Source organism: Callionymus lyra, chromosome 1 (assembly GCF_982586985.1).
Source record: "Callionymus lyra chromosome 1, fCalLyr1.hap1.1, whole genome shotgun sequence".
Lineage (NCBI taxonomy): Eukaryota > Metazoa > Chordata > Actinopteri > Syngnathiformes > Callionymidae > Callionymus > Callionymus lyra.
In genome coordinates, this window is record NC_141818.1 from 46,251,764 (window position 1) to 46,272,491 (window position 20,728).

At 37.6% G+C, this 20,728-nt stretch overlaps 2 protein-coding genes across 3 annotated transcripts; one reads left to right on the forward strand and one right to left on the reverse strand.

Annotated features, from left to right (window-relative positions):
• Positions 1 to 1,154: 1,154 nt before the first annotated feature.
• On the reverse strand, positions 1,155 to 11,822 carry stx10 (syntaxin 10). Of its 2 annotated transcripts, XR_015713458.1 has the most exons (10): positions 11,742 to 11,822; positions 9,813 to 9,888; positions 8,983 to 9,076; positions 7,868 to 7,962; positions 5,610 to 5,672; positions 5,278 to 5,379; positions 3,508 to 3,614; positions 2,533 to 2,627; positions 1,608 to 2,449; positions 1,155 to 1,426 (listed from the first exon to the last, which is right to left on the reverse strand). XR_015713458.1 is itself a non-coding variant. In XM_087810086.1 (9 exons), the coding sequence occupies exons 1-9, from the start codon at positions 11,774 to 11,776 to the stop codon at positions 2,373 to 2,375; spliced, it is 744 nt and encodes a 247-aa protein (XP_087666212.1). In that variant the 5' UTR covers positions 11,777 to 11,822; the 3' UTR covers positions 1,155 to 2,372. The 2 variants fall into 2 exon arrangements, 1 of the variants encoding a protein (XP_087666212.1); XM_087810086.1 differs by having other exon boundaries at positions 1,155 to 2,449.
• Positions 11,823 to 19,312: 7,490 nt separating this feature from the next.
• ier2b (immediate early response 2b) lies at positions 19,313 to 20,311 on the forward strand. Its single transcript, XM_087810104.1, has one exon. It carries the CDS (start codon positions 19,403 to 19,405, stop codon positions 19,868 to 19,870), a length of 468 nt encoding a protein of 155 aa, XP_087666230.1. The 5' UTR covers positions 19,313 to 19,402; the 3' UTR covers positions 19,871 to 20,311.
• Positions 20,312 to 20,728: the final 417 nt, after the last annotated feature.

Genomic DNA, 20,728 nt, shown 5'->3' on the forward strand with positions numbered 1-20,728 from the left:
AATAAAAAAACATTTGTTACAAACTGGAGTTTGTTTTTATTTACCTGTCGCACGTCAGGAGTCGTCGGGAAGAAGACGGAAGCTTTAGAAACAGCATTTTCACTTCCTACGAAGTTCACTCTACAGCTGTTGAAAGCTCGGATTATGGTCATCCCTCTTAGCTTGTGTTTGAATGTCATTCTTTTATTTACATGTGGGTCATCTTGACCCCTTGACCTGATCAAGTTGACCTAGAACCTTCACAGAGAGGTCAGTAGTCCACATGATCATTTTCACACACAGACAACTGCCATTTTATATTCACTAAACTGTATCTGCACGTGTTCCTTCCTACTAAGTTAAGCAGATATTACTGTAACGTGTTAAATGTCTTAAGGGCTGTCGAAATGTGTCATGGAATTGACCAACATATTAAACTCTCAGATGTTGCAAGAGTATTAGACGTTCAACAGAATGTGCACGGCTTCTTATCCAAGTATAATCTCAGTACAGAGCTTTATATTATATTACATCTTAATTCTGCTCTTTCAACACTGAATTAAGTTCAACTTTATTTCCAAACAGCATCTCAGGTCATGATATAAACGTGCTCTGCTTTATTGAACAGGTGTTAGACCTGCAAATGGAACTTTGGTTAATAAGGCTAATAATTATGAATACGGAATCATTCAAAAGTGTCTAGACTCGGACAAACATTTTATTACTTTCAAATTTAGTGTAAAACATCAACAGACACGATAAAAGTTCTCTTTAAATAAAGTTCTCTTTGTATCGATTCTCCTTGGGATCAATAAAATAAATCAGGAATTGTTTTCCTCTTCGAGTATATTTGACTTTGTTCTGCAAAGAGACGATTTAATACAATTTTAACTCCATATTTATATTTTTTCTGACATTACAGTGACTTGCAAACGTCATGATTTTGTTCAGTGTGTCGTCAGGACCGACTCATGATACTCACTGTGCGTTTGTCCTCGATGAGCTTCGCATTCTTTGTTTTTCTACTGTATGAAGAAGAAAAAAACCTCATTACATGTATTTGGATTAAAAAAACATCTGCAGGAGACTCACATCTGCACCGTGGAGAACTCGCCTCGCTGACGGGGGAACTGCGAGGTCAGCTCACACGCATGAGAACCAAACACACACTGATGCATCGTAACAAACCGCTTTATTAAGTCACACGATATAACAGGTGGCAAGAATCTGGATCGAGCGTAACAAACATACAGATGTTCGGGACATTCAGCTAAAAACGTTCAATCTTTAATTCGATCAGATGTTTGGTCTTTGGCACTTCAGCAGCAGCAGATATAGATATGGAACCGTCTCGGTGGAGCCGTTTCATTCAGTGGCTGCAGCAGATCAGGCGATCGATATCAACGCCAAGGCTCGCCATAAATCACTTAATTTCATCTCGTCCTTTCTGTTAAACCAAATGAAAACGGTTACATTTTGTGTCAACTTCCACAAAGAAAAAACATTCAGCCACACTATGACCACAAGATGCGTCACCCACAGCTGACGCTAGGGGGCGCCGCAGGCCTAAACCTGAGCCCCGATCCCTCTGCCCAGCAACCGTTCCTCCTCATCAGAGACCCACTCACCGAGTCCAGGTCGAGGCACAGACTGTCCGTCAAATCCTGCGCCGAAGACGCCCGAGGAGGGCACAGTGTTCAGGACGGAGGGGTCCGCGGACCCCAGCGAGGGCGGCCATGTTTGCTTGTCTTTTGTTCGGAGGAGAGAGTCGGAAGAAAAACGACGAGCGGTTCCGTTCGTTACGCAATCGTCGACACATTTTTGTGGTGAATAAAAAAATACATTTAAGGCAACACAGACTTCTTTCAGCAAAACTCGTGACTTTAAGAATCTACTTGGAAAGAAAAAAAAAGGCATTTTAAGTCTAGATAAGGAAGTACAAAAAAAAAAAAAGCGTCTTTAAGATCTAAATGATCTGAAAATTTATCGGATTCTTACAGTTCAGTGCAAACCAGAAGCCTCGTTAAAAAATGCGATCGAGGATTGGGATTTTAAACCGAGATTCAGGGGTTCAACAGAATTGTTTTTTTGACAAACTTTAAAACATTTCTTTTAAAATTCGATCAAGCATTTTGATTAAATTATCTTTTGATTCGATTTTTCTTTTGAAACCAAAATGACGTCATCATAGTCAGTTTTCTCTTAAAAAAAAATGGGCTTCCATCGCTAGAAATGTACCTTCACACCAAAGCCGCCGCCACACGTCTGTGTGGACCGGGCCGGCTGGGCGGTGTCGGTACCATTCAGGAGAGGTAGAAACAGCAGGAAGTAGAAGGGTCCACTTCCTGTGCAGGCAGGAGAGAGCGAGGACAGACGACTGGAGGACTCCGGCATCAGAGCGCGAAGAAGAGAATGAGGACGACGATCATGATGGCGACCAGAACTCCGATGGCGCACCACTGACGCCGACCTGGCGGGAAAAAAAAAGCGTCAGATTTCTTTCTCTAATGGATTCCGTTTGTGTGCGTTTGTGTGCGTTTGTGTTGAACCTACTGCTGGTCATGTGCGACACCTTCTCCAACTTCTTCAGCACAGAGTCCATGCGGGAGGACGTCTGGTCCATCTCGTCTCCGAAGTCTCCCAACATGCTAAAGACACGGCAAGGTTTCAGTCGCCCCGGTAACCAAATTGGTCACAAAAATATGTTTGTTGCTAACCAATCTCTTCAGAGTCCACTAGATGGCGGTCTCTGCACTATTTTCCTTTTGTTTGGAACAACTGTTCTAATGAAACATCATTTTTAAACTGATGGCGCCACCTACTGACCTCTGAACAACATGACACTGTTTCATGAAACTTCATCAGCACGTCGCTACTGACGATCAGAACTTTTACAGTAGGGATGAAATATTTATGATAATCTTTTTTTTATTTAATTAATTATGCGATTGCTATTAAAAATGCAATTTTTTTCTATTGGTCAAGGCATTGTACAGTATGACCAACACAACAACAACAATCTGATAGAATCAACGTAGAACATTTCTCTTCATATATATATATATATATATATATATATATATATATTTAATCAAAGCCTTTGTGATTTATTTAAAAAACAAGTTGTTGATTTTAATCGAAAAAAAAGAAGTTAAGACGCGATACAAGATACACAATTATGCCGACGCTCAAAGACACTGAAAAACAAAAGTACACAAGAGCTGTCCATAGTAAAAGTCAAAAGACTCAAACCTCAGAACAAAACAGAAAGAGTAGAGAGAAGATGGAAACAAGCTAACTATAGCTGTGAACCAGCATCACTTCCAGGTAAGACACTCAAACACACCGACGTCATCCAAAGAACATGTTTGTTTAAAACCAAACTATAAATAGATTCTTTCTGATAGAAAAGCGTGTTTGAGTCATAACTGGACAGGAACCTAATAAAGCAGGAACTGTTATCCTTTGTGCCGACTCACTCAAGTGTGTGTGTGTCTGTGTGTGTGACTAATGTGTGTTTTTACTCACACAGCCTGCTCGTCCAGTTCATCTCCGATCCGTCCGGACATGTCTTTGAGGACTCGGATACTTCCTGACACCAGCTCCAGCTGCTCGTCCTGCTCCTGCACGATCAGCTGCACACATGTTGTGGAAGATCAGCAAGAGATCTTCACAGATGGAGCGTCGCTTTTGTCATTTGTTCATCTAAATATATATATATATACAGATCAGGGCCACAAAGACCTTCAACAATTAAACCCAACAGTTAAAAATACAAAGAAATCTAAACAACACAGTGACAAACACAGTAGCTCCAGGATTATTGAGAAAAAAACACAAATAAAAAGGTCTTAAGATGTTTCTTGAAGGTGTCAGTAGATCATCAAACACAGATGTTTCTTGAAGGAGTCAGTAGATCATCAAACACAGATGTTTCTTGAAGGAGTCAGTAGATCATCAAACACAGATGTTTCTTGAAGGAGTCAGTAGATCATCAAATACAGATGTTTCTTGAAGGAGTCAGTAGATCATCAAACACAGATGTTTCTTGAAGGAGTCAGTAGATCATCAAACACAGATGTTTCTTGAAGGAGTCAGTAGATCATCAAACACAGATGTTTCTTGAAGGAGTCAGTAGATCATCAAACACAGATGTTTCTTGAAGGAGTCAGTAGATCATCAAACACAGATGTTTCTTGAAGGAGTCAGTAGATCATCAAACACAGATGTTTCTTGAAGGAGTCAGTAGATCATCAAACACAGATGTTTCTTGAAGGAGTCAGTAGATCATCAAACACTGATGTTTCTTGAAGGAGTCAGTAGATCATCAAACACAGATGTTTCTTGAAGGAGTCAGTAGATCATCAAACACAGATGTTTTTTGAAGGAGTCAGTAGATCATCAAACACAGATGTTTCTTGAAGGAGTCAGTAGATCATCAAACACAGATGTTTCTTGAAGGAGTCAGTAGATCATCAAACACAGATGTTTCTTGAAGGAGTCAGTAGATCATCAAACACAGATGTTTCTTGAAGGAGTCAGTAGATCATCAAACACAGATGTTTCTTGAAGGAGTCAGTAGATCATCAAACACTGATGTTTCTTGAAGGAGTCAGTAGATCATCAAACACAGATGTTTCTTGAAGGAGTCAGTAGATCATCAAACACAGATGTTTCTTGAAGGAGTCAGTAGATCATCAAACACAGATGTTTCTTGAAGGAGTCAGTAGATCATCAAACACAGATGTTTCTTGAAGGAGTCAGTAGATCATCAAACACAGATGTTTCTTGAAGGAGTCAGTAGATCATCAAACACCAAAGGAGAGGAAGATCGTTCCAAATACAAACAAGTTTCTCCGAAAACTAGCCGAAAAAAAAGGAAATCTCAATAGATTTTAGTTTTAATTATTTTATCCAAGTACCTGAAACATATAATGACCTTTGAGGAAGAAAAATAAAACTTGTTTTGCAACTATTCTGGTCAACAACAACGATGGTATCTTTAAACACACTTTTTCAAATCTCACCTTCATGTGGATTTGCTTAAAGTCTTCAAACATTCTCGGTTATGATAGTTGATCATCGACAGTGATGTTTAGTGTTTGTATAGTTTATACTAACGTGGTAACCGGCCACAGCTACAAAAAAACAATAAACATTCAAAACTTTCCTCCCACAATATCAGAGGCAACATTGTGCAAGTAAGAGGGAGTTGATCTTAAACATGCTTCTGAAAACTTGTACGTAACTCAAGAAGGTGAAGACGATTCCAAGTATGTTCTAAACTCATGACTCTACCTGTTGCTGCTCCTGCTGCTCCTGGATGTATCTGCTGTTGGTCGAGACCAGGTGAGCCTCCAGGCCGGTCGAGCGATCCTGGCGCGAAGACGACATGAGAGCCTGGAAACGACACCAAGGAGCATCGTTACACATGTGGAAAGAACCATTACTTTAGAGGGAAACTGTCATGTTAAAGCTGGTCAATGTTATTTTAGCTTTCCAGAATTTCACACCTCGTGAAACATAGACTTGAACGACGATATGCTTTAGAAGAAAAGGAAAATACTAGAATAAAAATGTCAGTAAAAACGAACAATGCTAATCTTGCATGAAATCCATGAAGTACTAACCTGCCTGTTCTTCCTCTCAGCCTGAGCCACCGTGGAAGGACTGGACAGCTGTTCCTTCATGTCCTGCATGGATACAGCAAAAAACAGACCATAACACCTTTCTCTTCATAAGCATCACAAACAAAATCTACATCCAGGACGGCTGTGCTACAATAGAAAGTCAAATTAAAGTGTCAGCGACTAGACTTCGTTAGTTTTGGTCTTTTTGTGCCGATAACTAATGTTTGAAGGGGAAACAATTGCAGCCAATCGGTGCAGGAGTAATAATGTTTACAATTTATGTGGATCATTAGTCTGAGGTTCCTTTTTTTAAAAGGGATTCCCTCATACGTATTTTTCGGAGTTATAGGCAGAAATGCGAGGCCATTTTAATGTAGAGTAACTAATGTTGTCGTCGTCCAAAAACACACTTAAAAACATCAAAATACTTCCGTGACTTCCCTCTTGAATTGAAGCCTCGACGTCAGGAATTGTTGTGAAAAAAAACTTAAACAAGTTTATATCTTAAGCTTGTTTGTAGCAGAAGTTTGAAGGCAAACATGCTTTACAGACAGAAAACACTGCATGGAAATCTTGCAAGCGTCACCGTCTACACCAGGGGTCGACGACCTTAACAGCCATTTGGACCCATTTCCTCCATGAAAGAAAACCCTGGGAGCCGCAAAACCACTTTGACTTTAAAAATAAAAATAACTCATAATGTTCACTTCTCTGTTTGCCTTTATGCTGTATATAAATAAACTATAAATAAAACGTTAGTTAGTGATCATTCACTCAAAATTCAAACTTTACTCATTTTCTACTCTCATGTCAACTAAGGGAGGGAAATTGTTCTTTTTTTATTTAAGAGTTATGGACACTAATGTTTGTTCATTTTAGTGTAATGTTAATGAAGACAACTGAGCTACAGTCGCTTTCATCTTCATCTTCGTCTATAAAATCTAATAAAAGAATAAAGTCTATATTTTAGGCTTGTTTTGAGTGGATGATACAAGTTAAAGCTCCCATAAAAAAGGGACGTTACATTTGGAGGTTTTTAAGTGTCTTTTTGGAGGAAGTTGAAGACAAAAACAACTGAGCTCCAGTCGCTACATTAAAATGAACAAACATTTTTGTCTAAAACTAAAAAGAACCCATTACTCTGAAAATAAACCCAACCCTTAGTCGATATGAGGGTGAGTTGAAAATATGTGAAATTTGAATATTGGGTGAAATATCATTTTAAGCACTGATAATTATCATTAGAATTTTTTTTACTGTATATTTACTGCAGTTGTTTAATTGAGTCATGGTTGTTTTTCCCTTTTCTTATGTAAAGCACTATGTGACTCTGAAGGGGTTTATATACATTAATATACATCATAATTGTATCATCATTATTATTATATTATTATTATTACCATCATTTCAACAAGGCAAAATACAAAAGAAAAGGACATAAAAACGCTATGAAACATTTAAATAAAATCCCCACATTTATACTAACTTATTTAAAAAAATGATACTTATTAATTAATAATACTTATTCTCAGTGATCCCTACACAGTGAGTGAAATATTTACCGTCTTGTTGGACGACGACAATTGAGCATTAGTCGCTATGTTAAAATGAACATACAATTTTTGCCTATAACTCCAAAAAGGAGCAGATTACTCTAAAATGAACCCCCATCCTTCAACACGAGGGTAAGTAGAACATTTTGAATGAACCATCACTTAACATGCTGTCGAAGCGTGTGACTCAAGCCGTGTTGTTTTGAGTCACGTGGCCTTAAAACCTGCTCGAAACAATGGCTGAGCCATTAGTGGCGATGACTTCCAGAGTCATTAAGATCTACTATCATCTGGTTTTATGCGTCACACGAGCTTTAAAACACAGCAAACAAGGCAAAGCTCACAGGGAAGGAGCCGGTTATTATATTGACCTGTCGGTGGAACAGGAAGAACGGTAAAAGGAAGTGTTGACGATAAACCGCATGTTTTACTCATCATAATAACAATACAAATATAAATGATAATTATAACTATGCGCATTTTACATGCATCAGAGAAAAGCTTTTTATACATATTGTGGAGCACGAGTAGTATTCTTAACTCTTCTTTTTTGTCTAACATGTTTAATATCTGTATTTAATATCTAACATTAATTCAATCTTAAAACTCTTTGGAGATTGCCAAGAAGTGGAGTGTACAGATGAATACATGCTACACGTTAAATACTGTATATTCTACAGCAGAACAGCAAATAGGATGTTTTACCCGCACACACTTGTTCGTCCGCTCAACAAACTCTCTTCGTTCCCGGAGCTCATGCTCGCCCAGTTTGAACTTCCCAGGATTCGACTCCACGATACCTTCACCAGTCAAGGAATCTCAGGACAAACGATTCAAACATGTTTTCATCACGTGAAGATCACAACAGAGAAACTTGTATCTCACAACAGTATTGAGCGATTGATATGTCAGAATGAGAAATGTAAACTGCAGTTAAGGCACAAAAATGAAATGTTTAGAAGATAATATTTAAAAGACGCTTTTGAAAGATCTTTAAATTGTTATTTGGGAACATTTTAGAATAGGGAACACATACTAACTGATAATAAGATACTTATTCAAATGAGTATTAACAGAAAATTATCCGCGTATTAACCATTATCTTTACCTTTAATTATATTTACCTTTCATAGCAATTATGAGTTCACTCTGAAATACATCCCTATTACTGATTATTAACACAAAATAAATGAGTAATTAAAGATGAATTTAGGTTAAAACTATCTCTTTTGACCCCTTATTATGTGCAAGAAAAAACAGATATGTAATTCACTATTAATAATATTGTGTCTTTTATAGTAGAACAATAAAAAAAAAAAATACTAGTATTGATAGAGTAGTGTGAATATGCTGCCAATTTAAAATAGGGAAAATATTACCATTTACAAAAACTTTTTACCAAAATTAATCTTTATTAACTTCTTTATTTCCTGGTAATAATCAGTCATCAATGTGTTGTTCAGGGTCAACACTTTTATTTTTTATATCAGTCAATAAGTGGCTAATTTGCCGTTAATAGGTATATAAATAAATATCTTATTAGTTAATATCGGTAACCCAAATATATACTGCTACCGATAATTTATATATTATTATTTTTATATTTTATTAAATAAACAAAAGGACACGACAAGCCTATGAAAATGTAGAATTTAACCACAACAGAAACGATAGAACAAAAATAACTAAATTAAAATAACAAATTTAGTCCCAATTACAAAAATAAGGATCTCCCTTTAAAGGAGGGGTGGACCAGGAGCTCAATAACAAAATCAGCCAAAAGTTTGTGAAAGTAAACTTGATTCTAGTTCAAAGGATACTGATGGTTTCACTCAGGTCCTCCAGGTCCCAGTCGATGGCTCGCAGACAGTTTCTCAACTCGTTCGTGCTCCATTCCAGCTCATCCCGACTCACCTGCGAGTGCAAAGGTCATTCAAACACATATTGAATATAAAGTTACTTTTATATTCCTTCTATAGATACAGTATCCATCTATCCATCGTCTATTTTCAGTCTGAAGGCTGATGAACCTCCACGTCTCAAACGAACAAGTTCAGTTGAAACATTATAAGATGCTAATGATATTTGTAATAAATTGTATTTCACGTTAAAAGTATTAGACGGATGACACTGACCAACAGAAAGAATAGAATAGAATAGAATAGAAAAGCTTTATTCATCCCCAGAGGGGAAACACACTTTCACAACAGTGCAGTTTAAAAAAAATAAAGTGCAAGGAAAAAGAAATAATAAAAGAGATAATACAAAATAAAATAAAAACGATCTTAAGAATATACAATTATTTACAAAAATTAGAAATTTAGATTATTATAGATAATTTTCTAATTTAAAATTAGAAAGACAGTCAAAGACAGCAGCCAATAGTCACAAGAAGTTTATAAAAGGCAAATAAAATATTAGAGATATGAGAATAAGAGTTTGTGAGAATTGATCAAGTCATAACTTCCATGACAATATTTACAAATGCTTTAGCCAAAAAATCAAAATCAAATAAAGGGTAAGAAAAAGAAAGTTATTCTCTGAAAATCTAGATTGTTATTTAAAATCATCCATTTCGTGATTTTTTTTTTTTGATATCACCTCCTCCGAAAATGAGAAGAACGAATATCTATGAATACACCTTCCTCACCTGGGTCTCCTCTTGTAGAAGTTCCTCCCATCGGTCGTGCAGCGCGTGAGCTCTGGACAGAGCCTTTTGCACCTCGCTGGACACACATTTAAAAAGTTAAACAAAGACAATTCCTAATCGGTCAGACATGTTGTAGTCCATGACAAGTTATATGATCTTCTGAAATCTTCCATTTAAAATTAAATATTAAAAATTTGGCAGCACTTTATTCCTATTATTATTATACTTTCATGTTCAGCAGGTTTTGAAGTATTAATAAACAAACTTTCATGTATTTTACTGTAGAAATATTGATTTATTGTCATTTTAGTACAGTGTATTGATGTCACTGTTATACAAGAACGATATATTTTAATTCTTATGAAAAAACGTAATAGTTGACAAAGATCTGACTTTATTTTCATGTTCAGCAGGTTTTGAAGTATAATTGATCAAAGTTTCAGGTATTTTACTGTAGAAATATTGATTTATTGTCAATTTAGTACAGTGTATTATTGTCACTGTTAATCAAGCACGATATATATGAATTCTTACATAACAAATCTTAATAGTTGACAAAGATCTGACTTTACTTTCATGTTCAGCAGGTTTTGAAGTATTAATAAACACAGTTTCATGTATTTTTACTGTAGAAATACTGATTTATTGTCAATTTAGTACAGTGTATTATTGTCACTGTTAATCAAGCACAATATATTTTAATTCTTGTAAAAAACACCTTAATAGTTGCAAAGATCTGACTTTACTTTCATGTTCAGCAGGTTTTGAAGTATTAATAAACAAACGTTCATGTATTTTACTGTAGAAATATTGATTTATTGTCATTTTAGTACAGTGTATTGATGTCACTGTTATACAAGAACGATATATTTTAATTCTTATGAAAAAACGTAATAGTTGACAAATATCTGACTTTATTTTCATGTTCAGCAGGTTTTGAAGTATAATTGATCAAAGTTTCAGGTATTTTACTGTAGAAATATTGATTTATTGTCAATTTAGTACAGTGTATTATTGTCACTGTTAATCAAGCACGATATATATGAATTCTTACATAACAAATCTTAATAGTTGACAAAGATCTGACTTTACTTTCATGTTCAGCAGGTTTTGAAGTATTAATAAACACAGTTTCATGTATTTTTACTGTAGAAATACTGATTTATTGTCAATTTAGTACAGTGTATTATTGTCACTGTTAATCAAGCACGATATATATGAATCCTTACATAACAAATCTTAATAGTTGACAAAGATCTGACTTTACTTTCATGTTCAGCAGGTTTTGAAGTATTAATAAACACAGTTTCATGTATTTTTACTGTAGAAATACTGATTTATTGTCAATTTAGTACAGTGTATTATTGTCACTGTTAATCAAGCACAATATATTTTAATTCTTATAAAAAACACCTTAATAGTTGCAAAGATCTGACTTTACTTTCATGTTCAGCAGGTTTTGAAGTATTAAAAAACAAAGTTTCAAGTATATAGTCTATGTAACTGAAAATGAATGAATATAAAGATAGAATATAAATCTGTTTCTGATCATTCTGCAAACACGATGATGCATCAACGCCCACATCACACACACATGAGCTACATTCCACATCTATCTGTAACTTCACAGCGATAGTGACAACTTCGACCAAACATTCCAGGGAGTCTTTGTTTAAAATAGAATCTATCAAACCCAGTATTCTGTCATAAAAACACCTGTAATATTTTAGTTTTAAGTCCAAAAGCTACGTAGCATTACTAGCAGCCCTGTGGCTAGTTAGCCGCAGCTAGCTGCTTCTGACAACTTTCCTGAGAGCAGTTTAAGACAAACCCTGCGGTCCTAAAGCAGAGAGACGCTTTAAAAAGATGGCGCGTTACGAGGAGGACAGTGAGGACAGTGAGGACATGTCAACGAAAGCGTCTTCTTACCCTTTGACAACGAAAAACGGATCTTCTATCGACATGATGCTAGACTGTGTGCATCCGCGTCAGCGCATGCGCACTTCCCCGGGAGGCGTCGATGGCTCTTCCTCGTGTCATTTGTTGTGTCTGCGGAATATTTTTATTTTAAATCAAAAGGATTTGAGTTTATTTGCTGATATTTAGACGTATTACGTGGATATACATTTTTTTTTAAATTTAAAATGCTAAAACACAGCAATTTTTTTTAAACTATCACCTATTATATCCTTAGAATACAGTGAATATTCTGTAAGTTATTGCCTTTAGATTGAACAAAAGGTGATCCTATTGTCATCCAAAATACTATGTAATGAACATTTGATTAGAGTAAAATGTATTAGTATTTTGCAGTAATAAACTACTGCTACTAGTAATGCGAGTAGTCAAAAAAAAGTATTGTTTTCAGTCTGTAGTTGACTCGGTTACTGTGACAGTCAAAGTTACAATGTCAGTTTTGTCCTTGATGATTATTCTTTTGCTAATTCGTTCATGAAAGATGGATAGATCAACTTTATTGATCCCTCTGGAGATCTCCTTCGGGAAATTATTAATATCATCCATAACAATTGATAATGATGGGGATTCTTTTCTTTCTTGTCGCACTTCTTGAAGTGTTGCTGCCCAAGAAGTTTTAATGATATAATAATTTAGCTTTTATTCTATACTGTTATGATTACTATATTATTACAGAGAGAACACATTGTATTCTTCGTTTTAAAATGACCAATAATAATAATAATAATAATAATAACATAATATTTCGTATTTCACTGGGAGCGCGGCAAGTACGATCTCATAAAATTTTAAGATGACCACCACAGATTTTTATTTATACTTTTTTTTATGACTGTCCTACTCCGTCCTGTGAACCCCCCTCCCTTCCTGTCACCTTCCTGTTTCCTCCGAGCTACTCCTCCCACTTCCTCCGATCCTTTCTTTTGGAAACACACAGAATCCGTCGTTCAGGTCACAACAACTGTGACGGTAAAGTTCAGAGAACTAGTCAAATATATCAATCAATGCTTTGGTCAAATAACGCCGAACTTGGTCAAATATATATGAATAATTACCTGGACTGCATATAAAAACGCTTCCTTATGGACGTTCAAATATTACATCGAAAAGACGTTACACGACGTATCTTCAGTAAGTTTCAATCATTGAAGCTTAAGATATCTCAGGAAGGAATGCAGTTTAAGTATTTGATGCTCTTTGTTTTATTACTGCAACCGAAAAAAAACATTGGCCAACAAGTTGAAGTCATTTGAATTTAATCAAACTAAGAATCGTTATTGCAAACTGTCGGGAAAACTTAGCGCCCAAAAATCTTTAGAAAACAAGGTTTTCACTTCCCGAGGAGCTTCAGAAAATCCCATTTTGTACCAAGATGGAAATGAACGCAAGAGCCGTTTCTGCCACAACTGTTTTAGAAGAAGACGTGCTGAGTGACATTAAGACATGAAACGTTAGACAAAGACTATCATTAAAAACAGTGAGAACCAGCAGGTCAGCTCTTCACGACAGGGGTTTATTCATTTGATTTTCATCAAGCTAAGTAGAGATTTAAACCTTGAAAGTGAGCAGCACTTTAAAACCTGTCAACATGTCGAGGTCAACATGACAACACAGAGGAATGTGGAGTAAAATAAAATAAAGATATTTAGAGGGAAATGCGTTCTCTTTGATATTTACAATCAGCCACAGGAAGATCATGTCCCAAAACAAAAAGTTGTGATATTGTTGTTGCTGATATGACTCGACTCACACACAGTGCAAGGCCTTCTCTGCTGGCCTACACATAATCAGAAGATACATTTAAATTTTTAATTAAAAAAAAAAAGTTTTATTTTTCATACATATGTATTAAATGATTCCTCGTAGTCTTTTCTCTCCATTTCCTTTCTTTCCTCTTGCTTGCGCACTGCTTCCAGGATTCTACCTTCATGTGAGAGCTTTCATCCAATCATATTTGAGCAGCCGGTCATGTGTTACCCGAGGCCTTCAGTCGCTTCAGAGCTGGCCCTTGCCCATTGAAATCAACGGCAGCCGAAGGATTGTGTTAACCAATCGGATCCGAGTTAACGACACAACGCCAGCGCTTAGGAAGCTACACGCGTCACAGCTTCCACGAACAGGTGACACGTTCATGTCCTCTGATTGGACAGCACTGAGACTCGTCTTTTCAGGAAAACCTGGACGTTGTTAAGAAAGTTATGCTAACTCCGAGCAGGGCCGGGTCTAGGCAGGGGCAAGAGGGGGCCTGGCCCCCTCAAATAAATGTTGTGCCCCCTCAAACTTACATGTAAGTAAGTAAGTAACAGCACAATGCCCCCTCAAGATTTGTGGCTGCCACCTCATACATGCCTGTCTAGACCCGGCCCTGACTCCGAGACAAGTCTTTCACAAGTTTAAAAGGATTCATTTATTTCCTCCATGAACTATGTGAGTAAATGCAATTTTTTCTTAATAATGTTGCGCTTTGTGAGATCAATAGTGGTGCTTGTGTGTTTGTGTGTGTGTCGCTTTAGCGTATGTGTGTTTGTCGCTGAAGCGCGTAGAGTGTGTGTGTGTGTGTGTGTGTGTGTGTGTATGTTTTGGGGGGGTAGGTGGGTACTGGCGATGCAGAGCGTGGCCATGGAAACCACACAGACTTGTGATATTTTGATTCAGTTTCTTATAATGCACTGATGTTCATTTGATGATAAACGTCTTATTGACTATAACAGTTCACGCTCAGATCCCTGTTGTGTATAAAGAACCTTAAAGTAGTTATTTAGACATGGATTCATTCGAATGTGCGCCACTGAAGTCATATGTGTGAAATACACGACCCGCCACTGCTCACACACATCGCACACGAAATACAGATTAACTGAAGGACACAGCAGTTCGATGTCAATATATTCATAAAGTGTTGACGTGCTGTTCAAGGACACTTGTTGTTTGGAAGAAGCTCAGCAATACTTTGGAAAAAGCCATGATTAGATACCATTTGTGATGTCTGTGGTTGGTTTTAATTTGTGTGACTGTAAAGAGTCTAAATGAGCAACATTTTGTCTCCAAGGACAGTCACTTTTTTTTTTTGTCCTTTGAGTTTGTTGTCGTCGTCAGCAGCAGCCAATAGAATCTTTACAAGAGCGAATAAACAAACATCCCAGATTGAACTCAAGAACACACTGACAATGTACAATCTCTTTGGCTGGGGTAGTATTTATAAATATCTTTAACGAGATTAAAACATCATAATTGAAAAGAGGAAATTCAAAATGTTCCACTAGAAGAAGAAGAGAAATAAAAAAGTTAAAGTTAGAGTTAAATCTTGAAAAATAACAATTTAAAAAATGTATTAAATCAGTAAAATAACTTGTGATAAAAATGTAATAAACAATTAGATAAAAAAAAGTCAGTATTATACAAATAAATGTTATAAATGATACTTCAAGTTAAAAAGATTTCGACAAGGAACGTGAAACAGTTTGATGGTGGAGTTCCCTGCAGCTAACCCTTGGTAGCTGGGCAAAGCGAAAAATACAATTCATTGATATAATATATTTAAAACAATCAATTTTACCATATATTTAAGTGAGAGTGAATTATTATTTACAGAAAATACATACTTTGACATCAATTAAATAGAAATATTTATTTATCAATAATCTAGGAAAGGTTTTTGCAATAAGTCAGTCGGGTTGTGTTCATAAGTTCGCTAAAGCCTGCAGGCATGTGTGCTTGTGTGTTATTAAAGTTATTGTGTGTTTATCGAAATGTTAGGTCGAATGTAGCAACAGTAACTACGCTGCATCATATTCAACAAACTAGGTCACTACCTCGTCCTGTCAACCCCAGTGTTTATGTTGAGAAATACTCGCCAGGGGAAAAAAGCAGGAGACTCCCTTTTCGCTCGCACACTTTTTGTCCACCGACCGTCTGCCTGTGTATAATCACACAACACTGTCACCGTAGCAACCAATAACCTACAGACCTGGAGTCAAAATCACTGCTCCTGGAAGTCAAACCGCGCTCGTTGTTGTGCGACTTCTTATTCGAACTCGACAATAGCACGGTTGAAATTTTAAAAACAGGTTATTCCTGTTCGCTTGATGTTTACAACTTTCTGGTCAAACAAACGTACAACTTGATACTAAAATCCTTGAACCTCTTCCTCTTGGAATCCTAAAATGTAACAACAACACATGTTATTGATTTGATCTAGTTTATAAAGTCTCTTATTTTCTTGCAAACTATTTACAGATTCAACTCACTCTCCTCAAAATAAATCCTTCTAAGGATTCCGGGATCTAGATGGTAATTTAATCATCTAAAAAAAAGAAGGAATAGTTTCTACAAACTTTATTTAACTCTATCAACATAAGAAAAAACTAAAAAATAACCTTATTTATTAAAGCATCTCTGGGTAATTTTGGGTACATTGATATTTTTGGACAAAAATATTTTCATAAAACTTGTTGAATGACTCGTAAACCTTGACTTGAGGTGTTTTGAGTGATTTTTATTTTCACAGTAAAAGTTCTTGGGGATGGTGTGAACATGCTACATATTTACTGGTTGTGGTGGGGGGACGCGGGGGTTGGGGGGCAAATTACGGTACAAAAACAAAGTCAATGTTATGTTATTTACAAAGCCGTCATAACGTATATCATATTTCATTGTCAACCTGATTCATTACCTCATCAGTATCATCCTTCATTCATCAATGGAAGTCTGGAAACAGAAAATTCGTCCAACTGCTACAAACCGGGACATGGCTACTTTTGCGACGTTAAGCGAGTGCTCATGGGAAATGTAGTCTCCCGTCGGTCTAAACACTACCACTGTAGTCCACTGGCATCGCTCGACTTCAAATCGCATAGAATCGCTTTAAAACCATCCATCCATCCATCCATCCATCCATCCATCCATCCATCCATCCATCCATCCATCCATCCATCCATCCATCCATCCATCCATCCATCCATCCATCCATCAATCATCCATCTTCCATCATCCATCATCCATCCATCCATCCATCCATCCTTCCATCCATCCATCCATCAATCATCCATCTTCCATCATCCATCATCCATCCATCAATCCATCCATCCATCATCCATCATCCATCATCCATCATCCATCATCCATCCATCCATCATCCATCCATCCATCCATCATCCATCATCCATCATCCATCATCCATCCTTCCATCCATCCATCATCCATCATCCATCCATCCATCCATCCATCCATCCATCCATCCATCATCCATCATCCATCATCCATCATCCATCCATCCATCCATCCATCCATCCATCCATCCATCCATCCATCCATCCATCCATCCATCCATCCATCCATCCATCCATCCATCCATCCATCGTCCTGAAGATCCGATCGCTGCTTTTTGCGATTGATTGATTTGGTTCTCACGGCTTCATCACGCCGCGACCTTCAAGCTCTCGCCGGATCGGTTTTTCATCTGAATGTGAAGCGGCTGGGATGAGGATCAGCACCTCTAAATCTGAGGCCATGGTTCTCAGCAGGAGGTTGGGATTGGGTCCTTTGCCTCAAGTGGAGAAGTTTAAGTATCTTGGGGTCTTGTTCTCGCGTGAGGGGCGGTATTGCATGTTGCGCGTAAGAGAGAGCTGAGCAAAAAGGCAAAGCTCTCTATTTACTGATCAATCTTTCTTCTAACCCTCACCTCATGACCCAAAGTTCATGACCTAGAGAACGAGATCTCGGATACAGAGAAATGAGTTTCCTTCGACGGGTGGCGTGCGCTTCAAAACAAATAAATGCATATAAACAATATAATAATGATAACTTGCAAAAGGAGGAAATAATCATTATGAGAAGTCGCTGTGGTTGCCATGGCAACAATGCGTCTTTGTGTACAGTCTGCTCAAGGTTATCTTTTGGTCTGAGATAGTACAGGTAAATTCCAGCGGACTTAACCCCTTCATGCAACCTCGGACGCGAATTCCAAACGACCCTCGTGGTACTATCGAGACCCTCTACTACTGCCTACTGTGTTACACAACAACTAGAAAATATACGTGCAGGATTTTTCCACCGCGGTTATAAATAGTAGTTGTGCTGCGAGACGCTGCTCGCACCGGCGCAGCCGCTAATTCCCACCGTCTGTGAACGCAGCGCAGAGTCGTTAACGCTCAGAATAACAAGAGTACCGGGGCCAGCGCCATATATGGTCAGCGTCTGACGTCACGACCAGAGGGGGAGGGGTGGTGTCGACTTGGAAGAAGCGCGCTCACGTCACGGCCTTTCCACTGTGCACGTCCCCGCGGGGACTTTACAACCGGAAACCTATATATGGGTGTGTTTCACGTCAGCGACAGAAAAATGTTTTCCGCCCACACTGTTCCTCGAACGACTGCTGGCAGTAAGTTTTAGTCGTTTACCAGAATGTAAACACAGGCTGTCATGGTTTTAGTATTTGAACACGTCGATTTAAAAGTATTTTACCAAAACTATTTGACTTATAACGTTCACTAGGGGCTGCCATCTTGAACACATCTTATCTTTCTTCAGACAATGAGTCCAGAACCCAAGAATACATATTATTATATTATTAAAACAATAAATAGTAGCATGACGTCAAATCAATTAAAGAAATGGTATACATTTCAGCATAAATAGCTACAGAAACATTTTATTAAATTGCATTTTATTCTTGTTCTTTCTCTTTATTTCTCTTTGTTCTTGTTCTTATTTTATTTTGATTATTTATTATGAAAAATTGCTGTATTTGCTGTGGATAATTTAAACAAATTATGAGACCTCCTGAGGGATCAATAAAGTTCTACCTGAACCTAAAATAATCAGACTGAAAGCAAACGTCCTTTGACTAAACTACACAAACATTACCCAGTAAGTCTAGATATAATTTAATAAATACGTTTTTAATTGGATAATAAACATATTTAAGTTAAAATACAGTTTCATTTATCAAGATGTCAAGATAATGTATTTCATTTTTTAATTTAAATCCTCACATGTGTTACACACAATAAACATATGATGATGTGCTCGAGTTATGATGCCTGTTGTATTAAATTGATATTAAATATATAATAAATATAATATATAAAAAAAAAAAGAATTAATAAGTAAGTAAGTAATTTATATTTATATAGTTATTTATATTTATATAGTGCTTTTCTAGACCAGGGTCACAAAGCGCTTAAACAATCCAAAAAGAAAAATTACTAGAAAAATACATACTTAAATAAATATATACTAAAAATATATTATATATTATCAATCGTTGAATTATTCAGCTTTACAATCGAGACACTACTGGAAAGATTCTGGGGGGAAAATGTCTATTAACGAGTGTAGACCGGCAGAAATAAAAGACTTAAAGGGATCAGCTGTGAGAAATGGGGCAGACAGAACATATGGTGTGTGTGTGTGTGTGTGTGTGTGAGTGTGTGAGTGTGTGTGTGTCAGGTGTGGGCGGGGCCAGTGCGTGTCACCGACTGAAGAATGAAGTCCACGTTACGTCAAAGCCAAGATAAAACACCGCCCCGTCGGTCACACGCACTCAATCCTCCTCCGTTCGTCCAGCGGGTCACACGGACAGCCATCAGCGCGTCATTACGCATCAACACACCATGAGCGCCGCGACAATGGACGTGAACGCAGAAGCCAGAAGGATCCTGGCCGTGTCCGTGAGTAAACTGTACGCGTCCAGAGCCCAGAGAGGCGGACTGAGACTCCACCGGAGCCTCCTGCTGTCCCTGGTCATGAGGTCCGCCCGGGATATCTACCACTCGTCGACCCGGGAGATCGAGCCCCCGGAGCAGCCGATGGACACCGGGCCACAGGCGGACGTTGACGCCCGGAACCAGACGGAGCCCGACGAGTGCGAGACCACGGAGGACAAAGAGAACTTGGGTCCAGAGAGAACCAGGGCGTCCAGGAAGCGGCGAGGAAAAGTGTCCGCGGCGCCGGACTTCCTGCCCAGCAAGAGGGCGAGGCTGGAGTCCGGCGAGGAGCGGTACGCGCTCCCGGGGACCAGCTGCCGAGCCGGGGACTGCCTGACCGCCTTGACCCAGAACCGAGTCATAGCCGCGTTCTGAGCCAACAAAACAGACTCCAAAGTGGACTTTGGAGCTGATGATTGTTTAAACCCCGAGGGCTGTGATCCCTCAGAGGAGGTTGACCTACATCCGAGGGCCCGGGACGGAAGGATTAGACCAGGATCCGAGCACCGAGCTGGCCCCGAGAGAGAGAAAAACCTGGGGAGGAAGTTCAGAAAGTTGAAAAAACTGACGTGACTCATCTCCAGAAACTGTTGCTGCTGACTCAGAGTGTGTGAATCACTGTTGGACACACACTTGAGGGGTTTTTTCCTGCCGGGACAGGACCAGGAGAGACTGGATCCGCTGCTGTGGACTTCGATCAGGACCACTATCTATGAACTCTGAAGAACATCTGTGTGTCGAGAAATCTACCTCACATTCATGAAGCTGCTTGTGTGAGCAAAGAAATGTTTTGAATAAATTTGTTCACAAACATGAGTTTATTTGATGTTTTTTTATTCACAGTCTTTGTCAAGAAACGAGTCCATGACGTACATTATATTAATAACTTTATTTATATATTGATCATATTAATTCATGTCATATGATTCAATATTATTAGTTTCTTATTATCTATATTATTTTAACAATAATAATCATTTATAAAAATTAAGTACCATATGTAAAACCGTATGTTATACTATAAAATAAATACGAGTTTTGGTGAATTAAAAAAAAAAGGAAAATACTTTTTATTTAGACAAAACCAAGAGAAGTAATACAATAGTACAACTGTATAGTATTTGTAATAGTATATTGAATTGAATTGAATTGAATAAGGTTATATTTATTATTAAATCTAAAAACCTTTAGGAAACAGGACTTTATTATTTAAACATGGAAAATAGAGTCATT

What these genes read in the sequence shown, in the direction of transcription:
- ier2b (XM_087810104.1), top strand. Translation starts at nt 19,403, where the DNA reads ATGAGCGCCGCGACAATGGACGTGAACGCAGAAGCCAGAAGGATCCTG.
- stx10 (XM_087810086.1), bottom strand. Translation starts at nt 11,776, where the DNA reads ATGTCGATAGAAGATCCGTTTTTCGTTGTCAAAGG. An exon ending in GGACCTGAGTGAAACCATCA is followed by an intron (nt 7,963 to 8,982) that starts GTATCCTTTGAA and finishes TGACTGGTGAAG; the next exon opens with GTATCGTGGAGTCGAATCCT. An exon ending in GAACTGGACGAGCAGGCTGT is followed by an intron (nt 2,628 to 3,507) that starts GTGAGTAAAAAC and finishes CCGTGTCTTTAG; the next exon opens with CATGTTGGGAGACTTCGGAG.